The sequence below is a fragment of the Magallana gigas genome, chromosome 6 (assembly GCF_963853765.1).
Source record: "Magallana gigas chromosome 6, xbMagGiga1.1, whole genome shotgun sequence".
Taxonomy (NCBI): Eukaryota; Metazoa; Mollusca; class Bivalvia; order Ostreida; family Ostreidae; genus Magallana; species Magallana gigas.
Genome location: NC_088858.1, coordinates 33,541,083 through 33,553,113, shown reverse-complemented (window position 1 = coordinate 33,553,113; position 12,031 = coordinate 33,541,083). Strand labels below are relative to the sequence as shown.

At 34.5% G+C, this 12,031-nt stretch overlaps 1 protein-coding gene across 2 annotated transcripts in view; it reads right to left on the bottom strand.

Annotated features, from left to right (window-relative positions):
* Positions 1-208: 208 nt before the first annotated feature.
* LOC136269516 (sacsin-like) overlaps positions 209-12,031 on the bottom strand; it is a 35,927-nt gene continuing 24,104 nt past the window's right edge. Inside the window, exons 1-2 of one of the 2 annotated variants that reach the window (XR_010714970.1) lie at positions 2,642-11,398; positions 209-1,434 (exon numbers count right to left, since the gene is read on the bottom strand). Coding sequence is in view for 1 of the 2 variants with exons in the window: in XM_066088641.1 (XP_065944713.1) it covers positions 1,367-1,434 (68 nt within the window). In the remaining variant the exon portion in view is untranslated. Of the gene's footprint in view, positions 1,435-2,641; positions 11,399-12,031 lie in introns of those variants that run through there. The other variant, XM_066088641.1, reaches the window with a different exon arrangement.

Here is a 12,031-nt window from a genome sequence, read left to right as displayed (position 1 = left end):
TTTCTAGCAGTATATTTTACACTATCACATAATTATTCAATGCTGCCATTCTGTGAACCCTTAACAGGGTGCTGCATTATTGTCTGGTTACCGTTAAGGCCCTTGGGCCCCTCGAATTATCTTTATCTTGAATATACTGGTATATAAACAAGTTACGATTATTTCCATACTAAGATTATTTACAGCTTATCAAAAGAAAAAAAAGTACTTGGTATTTAAAAATACAATTTATTAAGAAACAATAATAATCAAATTATACTCGAAACATTATTTTATGTACCTCAGTTGAAAATGCATTTCATTGCATTGGAACTACAAAGATGTTTACTAATGAATTATACATGGCTGATATAATTATATAATCTTGTTTAATGCTTCTTTGCAATTTTATATCATAAACAAAAAATATAACTAGATTAATTTTCCATTAATGAACATGTAAGTACATGTACTTTCAAATGTCACAATTTTCATACATTATACTGCATTGCATGATTACAATTTCTTATCAAGCCATGATTTTTTTGAAACATCACCAACCTTTGTTAAAACAACATTGAAAAAAACCCACCCTGTACATGTCATAAAATATATGATTATTAATATATACTCTGTTCATACTCGCACATATAAAAACTAGCAAAGCACAAAATAAAAAAAACCTGGCAAAACTTGCACCAATTTTTTTCCAATATTCATGTGTATGTTTTCATAAAAATACACCATAATCACTTACACGTTGTACAATGATAAACACAATTAGATTTGCAACATACATGTACTTCAAAATGTGAATCAATCTAAATTTGCATTTACATTTACACACAGTAAAAACAAAGCTTAAAATAAATACATAAACTATAGTAATTGCCAGTATAATGATTTATAGCCAGCTGAAAGCTTATTTATAACAAGACTGCTTCAAGATACTAAACTTTAAAAAAAACAATGTATGAGAAAATTATATATCGAAAAAAAGCCATCAAAAATAAAACTGAACATTTTAATTTACATTGAATTTATCAAAGGCATACAAAAGTGTATCAAACAAATATTTGATGATATTAGAGGTCTCCTATACATCAGTTCTGCACTTTCGGAAAACTCTCTACTCTCATTCTAACACAACACTGCCTTGTTTGCCCCCCTTTTAAGGAGTCATTACTGAGCTAGACACTCATCTACTTTGTCAATAATCTGGTTGGCTAGTTCAATGGCCTTGCTTGCTTGGACTCTGGTATAGGCCTTTGATGGTTGACGATCACCCTCTGGGTATCTCATCCTCTTAGATCCCTGGGTAAGACTCTGTAGCTCCCTAGCAAGGCGTTGCAAGTCTTCAGGGCAATTTTGAGCAAGAGTTGGAAGGCTATCGGATTGATTTACTTTTTTCGCATCTTCGTTGTATTGCCATGCTGTGAAGGCCTTTTCTGCTGCCTTGAAAAGAAAAAAAATGTGTTTGTAAACATATGAATTCATTATTTAACGTCAGATACATGTGTTTGTATAATTATCATAGTGAACATTGTAAATCTAGATTTTAAGATTAAATTACTATTAAATGATTAAGTCTAAAGTTGGGAACAACTTTAAAATCACAAAATAAAAACAATCATTATATATACATTTCATAATTTTTTTTATATTTGTCATGAAGAAAGTATATATACTGTATATCATATATATATGTGATTTAGTTGATTTTCTGATGATGTCACTATTCTGCTTTCGATAATGAAAAAATGCCTTGCAGCCGTTCTTTTCACACAGACACTAATGTTCCAATTCAAATTAGGAGAATAAAATGCAATTACTATGAAACGGTAATATAAAATAATTATTCGTTATATCAATTATCACCCAGTAAAAACGTAAAGTTCAACTTTTACCGGCGGGAGATTCAAAGCATTTTCTGCAAGTAGTTTTTACCTTACATTATCATGACCTTACAATGACTATAGGTCAAGATTTTGACTCCTTCATAAACACAAATAAAGGAAACGTTTTTTTTGTTGTTTTTTTTTTAATGTCTGGAAAAAGCCAATGAATATTTTAGCAGTTTAAAATATAACTTCAAAAATTTTCGGAAGTTGCAAATTTCTTGTTTCCAGCTGAAAACAATCAAAATTAACACATTTTCAGCTTCAGTCTTATTTTTCATGGTACATTTCAACAGCCATAGCACACTAGAGTGCAAAATCGCAAAGATGTTTGCTTTAAAAGCTTTGTGGCCAAAATTTGCATATGACAAAATTACTATTATATGTTGAACGATGGTACCTAAAACTGGAACCTTAATTGTGTAATTTAAATGTGATGTAATGCGGTAATTCATCAATAATAAAAATTATATTATGTTTAAAGCTATTTTTTCTTAATACAACAAATTATGCAGAAATGGCAAGCCACAGCTAATTTATTCTAAAAAGAGTTAAAAATGCAAGTATTACTTTCTCTAGAGCAGTTTAGACAAGATTTTTATTACTAAGATTTGAAAACTATCATGAAACATTTCTTTTACATAATTGAATATAATACATGACATTCACAATATAATTCAGTCTATGACCCACATGTACGCCATATACAACAACCAACAATAGAAGAATGGTTATATTTTATATTTTGGCTGACAAACACTAACCTGATAACTTGTAAAACAAATCCAGCTGAAATAGGAATCTGTCGTATTTTCTGAATGCAAAGCAAAACGCATGTCATATTTTGCTTCATCAAGCCATCTGTTTGCTGTAAAAGGTTGTGGATCGGGATGGGTATCTTGAGATCGTTGATATCTATCTGTTCCTGGTGAGCTTGTTGGTCTTGGTCTATGGGAGCGCCTTGCATATCCTTGATTTCTGCTGTAAAATCTCTCGAAATCTCTGAAAAAAGCTTCACTCCATGGATGTCTGCTATTTGTAGGTTCCTCAGTATCGTCTACATCCACGTTTTTTCCTTCTTCAAGCATTTGTATAATTTTGCGTATGTATTGAAATACCTGTGTCGCTCTTTGAACATCATTTGGATTTTTATCTGGATGCCACTCAAACATAATTCTGCGACATATAGTTCTTCTTTGATCATCAGGAAGTGTAAATGCATGTTTTAAATGCTCTCTGATTTCTCTGAATATTTCTTCTAATGTTCTAGTATCTCCATCCATAGGACCCGAGTTTAAATTTTCTGTACCCGCTGGTCTATGGAAAATTTGAACTTGGAATTCCTCGAAATTATTTTCATTCTGTGGGTCTTTCGACCTGTTGAATTTGTACAGTTCATACACTTTCATTTCTCGAACTCGGCGTGGTCTATATTCAACAAGATAACCTTGCAAAAGTGACAGAACGTTTGCATCCGCGGGACAGGGTAATTTTTCCTGAATAATGGCATATCTATACTCAACATCTCCTCGATCATTCATTCCAGAAATATATGCCACATATTCACCAGGTTCAAAAGATATAAATGCATTGTCTAATATTCCATGCCACCGAATTTCCAGAATGTCTCCGGGTTTGGGTAACTGATTAGAGTTTTCCTTATGTTTGGTGTTTAAGCAAGGAACATATTGTTCATCTAGGAAAGTTTCAATGTTAGACCTTCTGTTTAATCTACTACAGATCATATGTAGATAATCACTTGTGTGATAAAAACTGCACTTTGTACACTTCCTTATTGCACGGGAAATCTTGTGTAGATTATTAGATATAACCTTTTCTACATCATTCTCGTCTCTGAGATGCGAGTATATTGTACACTTGCAATGTTTGTTTTCTTCCTTGCAATCGAAATATACCGTACATGGTCTTCTTAATATATCTCTACCTTGGAAACTATAGATTTCTTTCATTTCACAAATAAACACAAAACATATTGTACGTAAATTCTCCTTGATGATTAAGATTTCTTCATCTGATGGATATTTTTCCGTTTTCTTTGATTTTTCCAAGTAAACCAACCTTAAAACTCCATTCACAAATTCATTGCTTTTAAAAAAATCATTTATTTCTCTTGAAACATCATTTTCAACGATTTTATCTTCGGATAAATCAATGTCTTTCTTAACAACATCAGAAATAAACATCGGTCTAACTCTCTCAGGGAGACGTTTTATTCCATTCATAATGGCTTCATTGTCCAAGTCTTCAATTGGTGACATTACCTGAAAATAATTTTCTGCGTCCTTAATAACATCATTAAGAAATTTCTCGTCCATATACACTAATGATGCAGCATGAACTATTTTTCTGCTTCTTGATAAGAAGAACAGATCATCATCACCTAGGATATTTTCAGGAGACAGATCTAGACTCTGAAAAAATAATTTCATTGACTTTTGAGCAGCCTTCAGTTCGTTTGGGTCCAATTCGTCATTGTTTGAATGAATTTGCTTCAAAACGTTAGCAAAGGTCTTTGGTGAAACTTTTCTGGTGGCTCCCAAATGTTCAAATAGTTTAAAGAAACCGAACAGTTTATCCGGAACAGGCATCAAATATGGTGTCATTTTATATTCCTCTTCCAGCTGAAGAACAAATCTCGTACATGGAAATAATCGCGGAAAATCTGACAAGAATACAAAAGGTATATTTTGAAATGCTTGAATTTTCATTGTCATTTTTTCATTACTTGCATGCTCATAAAACTTTTCCATAATTTGGGATATCTGATCAACACCGATTTTTTGAAGACTCTTTTCCGATAACTCTCCTAACCGACGACAAACTGTTTGTATATGAGTTATAATACTTTCTGTTGATGGCTCCTTAACTCCAAGTTTTGATAATTTCAAATCACTATCAATGTGATTGACCCAATATGGTAGAACTCTATGCTGAGTCCATGCTGTTACAAGATAACAGCTATGAATTGAACCATTGAATGCTATCAAATAGTTGGTTTCATTCGTTGGATGAGGGCAAATGTCGGTGTAAGCAGATTTTATTTCACAAGGAACGATGAATTTTATTTTGCTAACTTGTTGAAGAAAATCTGACGAGTGAAGTTGTGGTGATTGTAGCAAATAACGAACGAGACATTTCGACTTCTCCTTAAGATCATCTGACAAACCGTGTCGTCCGTCGGACTGTTGTTGTAATGCAAACTCCAAAAATAAATCAGCCGTTACTTCTGTCTGCATGCCAACCAATGTCATGAATGTTTTCCAATCCCATGAACAAAATGGTTCTGGAGGAAATCGAGACTGGTCTTCACACATAACTGTCATAAAGCTATTGAATGGACTTAAATAACACGATGCTAATTTGTAACTTCCATCACTCTGTCGTATGAATGGTACCTTTTTCAAGGCATTGATGAGGCGTTTCTGCTCACTTTCATATTCCAAAGAGTGCCTCAGTAAAGTATCTCTTATGTACTTTATATGTATCATTCTTTTCTCTTCGGATATTTTGTGAAAAGAAGGAAGAATAAGCTCTATATACACCTCACATATGCTTTGTTTGGTAACACCAAAACGTTCAAAAATGCATTTCAATCTTTCATTCTGATGAAATAATATTTTGCCAGTTTTTTCGGCCCAAACTTTCATTCCATCTGCGGGGAGTCCTACGGGAAGTGCTAAAATGTGTCGGTTTTCTTCCAAGGTAATTTTCTGTCCATATATTGTCATAAAAAGTGGCAATTGTCTTAGCATGGCAAGATAGACTTGTCCATTAGGCATTTCCAGGAGCTGTTTCAGTCCACCAGCAAAGTACTCTAGAATAGTGTCACAGTCGTCAATATTTATTTGCTCATTGTCGTCAATTAATTGTCTATGAACAAACAAGCATTCTAATACATCATGAAATCGATCCAACGATGCAGTAAGACAACGCAGTGGATGGTTTGTAGGTAGCGAGTCGTTATCTAAGACAGGCAGGTTAAATTTCATCAAAGATAATTTCAATGGAGGTTGAAATGTAGACAAATCTATAACATGGTTGGCTTTCTCCAATGGATGCAACTCATTTTGCACATCGTTAAGAAATAATTTGGTGGTTGGAATTACATTCCATGGCAGTATAGGATGAAGGATACGCTTTATTTCAATTTGATCTTGGACATCTCCAATTTCATTCCGTAGGAAAATCCATAATGTTTTAAGCCAAGATTCATTTGGAATATCAGACTGACTTGGTGTCCACTTACAAATGTTATGACGATATGAGTCATAGTTGATGTCATAGGGTAAAAGTTGTACCAACCTTTCAATGCTCAACTTTTCAATACATCCAATTTCTTTGTCTTGAAGGAGTGTGTGAAGATCAGGATGCAATAACATTTGTTTTGAACTTGGTATCAAGTCTGAAAATGATGTCAACAAAACCGGTGAATGTAAACTAAAGTTAACAATATTTCCTGTTTCGAGTAAACACAGTGGAAGTCCATCTACATCACTGCTAAAGTTGTCACTTTTCATACAATATTCAATACATGTATACACATTATCACATGTTTTCAGAGGTGACATTTCCAACTCTAGCTGTCCATTTTCAATCAGGGATTTGATGTGACACGATGGGGATTTCAAATAGCTGATCAAACTTTCCGGACTGAACTTGGTAATTTTTATTCCTGCTTTTTCAATACTATAACATACTGATGATGGGGTGTCTACTACTTTTGCTCCTAGATCTTTTGATATTGTTATTATTTTCTCTTGTTCCTTAATTTCTGACTTCTCTTGAAAAAGAACATTACCATTTGCTTCATTAAGAGAATAACACAAAACCTCTATTTGATTTCCGTCAATAAAACGATATGACAAAAACACCTTCATTTGTTTCTCAGCAATATTAATGTAGACAGCCTCAACAAATTCTTTCCAGTAATGATCACTTGCATCCGCAATCGTAGGAAAAAAAGTATGAAATTGCTTGATTTTATCCATCATTGTATATTTCGCACCTCTCTTTGTTGAATCTAAACCAAGAGCCTTCTGTAACGATTCCAGTGCTTTTGCATATATTGGTGCAATGACATGACACAGCAACAGATTGTTCCACTGTGTGCGGTATTCTTTCTTGTCGTCCTTCCACAGTCCTCTTCGAGTTTCATTATCGAGGGAAAAATGACCATTGACATGCATAGTTAATCCAGTTTCACAAGGTAAAGGTAAAAAACAAAATGCTGATGCTTTTAATGCACAGGTATCCAAAGGCATTGCAACTCCTCCTTGGGGTAGAAGTCCTAAATTATTGTCATCCAAAGCATCCTTAACTGAACCTGGAATATCAGTCTGACTTTTGAAACCAAACGTTTGAATAATGAACCAGTGACTATCTTGCTCCAATTTTCTTTTTAAAGTTACTTTATACTGTACTTCTTTTTGCTCTGTGTTGAAAATTTCTTTCTTTTTCTGAAATTGTTCAGCCTTCTCTACCACATATTCATCAAATGACGATTTTTCTTGCTGATGTTCATCTGAAATTACTAGTTCAGCAAAAGTTTCTTCTGAAAGCTTTCCATTTTCTATGCTTGCTATCTTAATTTTTCTTACGTTTCGAAGGAATAATAATGACTTTGTCATCTCTAATTTAAGATCCTGTAACATATTCTTTAAAGTTTGTTCTGTTACTACTTTATTGGAAATTTCAGATTGATCTGCAAAAGTCTTGGTACGGAGTGGCAATCGAAACACTGTTCCTTGGGATTGAAGCAAAATGTTCTCATGGTAACAACTGAATGCATCAGGAAAAGATTTGCGTAAATCATTCAATCCAGTAAATTGAGCTCCTGGTGAGCTTTCATTTGCACCAGGAGCGTATTTGCAATTTGGGTCCATAACGCAGAGCGTATCTTTGTCTCCATTTGGTGATTTTGAGAGAAAAGAGGGCACATCTGTTATGTGGTAAACAGCATTGAATCCAACACCATATTGTCCTGTTTTAGTTGGATCATCACCTTTTGATCCTCGCCCTAAATGCTGAATTCCTGCAATATCCTCATCAGTGAAGTGACTATTGTTGTAGACTAAAAGAGCTGGCCCTTGAAGAGGATGCCATGTTGAATCGAAGGTTTTTTCAGTCGAATATGTGTTAAAGTCTGTGATAAACATGACCTCACTGGCTTTAGCATCATCCGCATTCTGTAGCATTTCTTTTAGAACAGATTCATTTAATGGATACTGTTGAAGAATTCTTTTGATTCTGTCGGATAGTTCTTCTTTTTGTCCAAATGGTCTTAACTGTTTGACATAATTTTGCATAAGTGACCCACTTATTCTTGACTGTACTCCAAGAGTTCTAGCATCAGCTTCACTTAATTTCTGGTTTATGAATTTCAATGATTTTCCCTTTCGTAACAATGTGCTGTCATCCAGGCATAGCATACGAATCGGACTCAGTTCTCCATTTTCATCTGGTATGCGAATTTCTTGGAACTTTTCTCGATTCACAGGCTCTTTGACTACACTGGCAAGTAACTTAACTAAATTGCAAGCAAGATCCAGCGAGGTGTCATCCAACACCCCTTTGTGTATGTCTGACATTTTCGTTAATACTTGTACAACATCTTCTTCTTCAAATGTTTTTTTCACACCAATTATATTGAAAAAGGTATCATATCTCCTCCATGGTATTCGATCTATTTCATACAACATTGGGCTGCACTTTACAGGAATTGTAAAAGCTGTTTGGTTTGGCTGTACAAAAGTTTCGTTGATGAATAAACAAGGTGTATCTTTCAAACACGCAATATCTGGTAAGAGATCATCTTTGCATGCTCTGTCTAAATATTTGTATATTTCTGTGCATACATTTCCAAGCAATAGTCTGGAATCATCCGTAAGCAATGTGGGATCCACATTTTGACATAAATTTGTCAACTGTTGAACTACTGTTGAAGATGATACCTGGTCAACATAGTTGACACCTATTCGTCTAAGATCATTTTTTGGATACAAAGAAATCTTGAAAGAAGACAAATCAATAATACGCTGCTGACATCCTACTAAGTTGATACAATTTTCCATGTAAAGATCAGCTGGTTTAGCAAGAGTGCACGTACTTTTTTCTTTGCTGTGTTCTGAACATGTTGTAGAAAATGTACTGTCATTGATTTCATCACGAAACCACGGAAATAACCAGTCTTTTGGTTTTTGCAATGTTGGAAGAAATGATATATTTTTAATTTGATCAGCTGCATCTGGTGTCAGTTCTTTGCTTTGCTGAATGTATGTTAAAATGCATGTACATTTCTCGATGCTACACTTTGAGCAACTGTTTGCGACAATGACGATTGATTCGATTTGTTCAATTAAAAGTTTTTCAGAGATTTCATTTGTCATCATTCCCATCGACTGGAGCACCGATTGTCTTCGATAATTTTTAAATTCTTCAGCTGGAAATCTTTCATCTTCTTCATTAAATAAGGCTGCTACTTTTTCTCCTCGTTTGACGAGTTCTTTTGGCATTTTCAATGTTCCCTTTGGAGAAGTTGGGATACATTTCATTTCTTTCATTTTTAAACAAATCTTTTTATTGTTCTTGTCTAATGCAAAACCGACCAGCGCTTTGATTTTATCTAATGACCAAAATTCATCATTAATGTTTTCTAAAAATATGTCCAAATAGAAATTTTCTAGGGTAATGATATTGGACTTAATTTTGTCTGGCAGTGTTCCACAAACTTTCGTATATCCATCAACTATCTTTTGTTCAAGAAAAATCAAGGAAACTTGGTCATTTTCTCTATAATTGATTGTTGCCGCTGAAGCTATTTCTCCTATTTCCGACCTTTGTAAATCTGGATCCAAGAAAATACATTGGCTTAATGGCAGCCATTTTTGGTTTCCACAGAATACTCTGCTGTCTCGTTCAATAACCGAGCTATAAAACATTTCATAAAAGGCACCATACAATTCATTGTGGGCATTTTGGTTCAGAATTGGCCACAAATCCTGGTATTGTTCACATATAATGTTATTGTCACCAATATTTTCTATCAAATTGATGTATGCGTTGACCACGGCATCAGCAAGAAGAGCTTTGTTCCAATCATTCTCAAAATCATTTTTGTCATCAGTGGTTCTTGAAGAAAGTTGCCTACGATTCGACGATACAGCAAATGATCCATTTACATGTACAGGAAGCGGGGATTTAACTGGTAATGGTAAATAACAGAAAATGTGACTATCCTTGTAAAATCCTGTTGGGGTATCTTTTAAGGATGAACACTTCAGAACTCCATCATCGTCTTTTAGATACATTGCTGTGCTTGCCAAAGGTAAAGCTCCCATATGAGACATAGTCTTCCCCATATTTAAGCTCTTTTTGGTTCCAGATGCCCATGATATAAACCACTTTGCTTCTGAATTTTCACTTACTGAGTTGCAAAATCTACGACACTGCTGAGTCAATTCTGTCGCAATAGTTACAACTGATGTCTGCAAAACCTGTTGAGGCAAATCCCGTTGACAATTTTTCATAGATAACCCAAACGTACTCAATATGTGGGCATCTTCTGAGGAATTTTCCTTCCGACACACTCTGTGCAAAAGAACTGGGTAATTTGCACAACTCGTCTTTGGGAGATGATAGAATTCAATTTCTCTTACATGCTGAGTAAATAAAAGTAAGTTTCCAGCATTTTCCACAAACAATTGAATCATACTTTTAATTTCTTGTTGATTGTATGCTTTATCACTGATTTCACTGTTGACAGCTTGTTCCTTTGTTCTAAATGGAAGACGAAAGAGAGTTCCATTAAATGTAGGATCTTCTGTATTTAGATTACATCCGAATATTCCATTGAAGGGCTTAAACTGGTTCTTCATCCGTCGAAGTAGAATCTTATTTTTTGTTGCAGTAAGATCTATTTTCAACCCTGGGTTATTTTTCTTTACAGCCTTTCCAATGTATTTTGCGTGAGGGTCAAATATCACCATATTTGAACCAGTTATGAAACTAGGAACATCAGTCAAGTTGTATACAGAGCAAAATCCAAGACCAAACTTTCCAACTTTGGTCAAATCGTCTGCTTTTGTTGCACCACTCAACTTTGTTATGTTCTCTAAATCTTTTTGAGAAAACAAGGCATCATTGAAAGCCCAGAGTGCTGGTCCCTGGCAAGAAACCATATTCTCATCAATCAGTCTTGTGCGACAATCCATGTTTTCTCTTTCATCATATAAAAAGCAAACCTTAGTGGCCTTTGCATCATCTGCATTTTGAACTAGTTCTTTTGGTACAACAAATCCATCTTTATAGTCTTTTAGCAGATTTTTAATGCGTCTCGTCAATGGTTCTTTTTGTCCCCATTCCTGAATTCCTTCAGTCTCTGAGAGTAAATTTTCTGTCAAAGAAGGAACACCCAATTTCGCTGCAGTGTCCGACGAAACATCCTTGTGAACAAAAAACATCGATTCACCATCCTCTTCTGCCAACTCCTTCAACCATTCGGCATTACTTTGCTGCTCGAAACTCCAGTTTTGATTTATCTGCTGAATGAATGGGTATTGGTACATCCATGCCCTCAATCCCAGGTACATTTTTCAATTTGTTTAGGATTCTGATTATAATATCCATGTCAAGCAGAATGCAGTTACTCGATGCATTATATGTCTCGTATTTACATTTCAAGGAGTGTAGGATAGAAATAAGACACTCTGTTGTTTGCTGTTTTCTGCAGCCAAGATGTTCTGCTAAACATTTCATCTCATTTGTTTGAAATTCTTTGGGTAATGGCACTAGGTAGGGTTTAATTTCAATGTCATCTGAACTTTGGTTAATACAGATTTGATTTGGCTCAACAAAACCTTCTCCCATCCACATTTTGTCTACACTAATGTTAACATACATTGAAGACGCACAAAACTCAGCTAGATAAGTATAAAGTCGTTTAATAGGAAGAAGGTACTCCGACTTGTATTCTTCTTGGTAGTTGTCAACATATAATGAATGTTGTTGCAAAACCATTTTCAAATCAGGTTTTCTGTTCCATCCAAAATGTTGTATCAGTTTGGGAGATGTATCTGGTGAGATAACAGGAGCAACATATCCAATCAGATCCCTATATTTACCATTGTATACTTGAG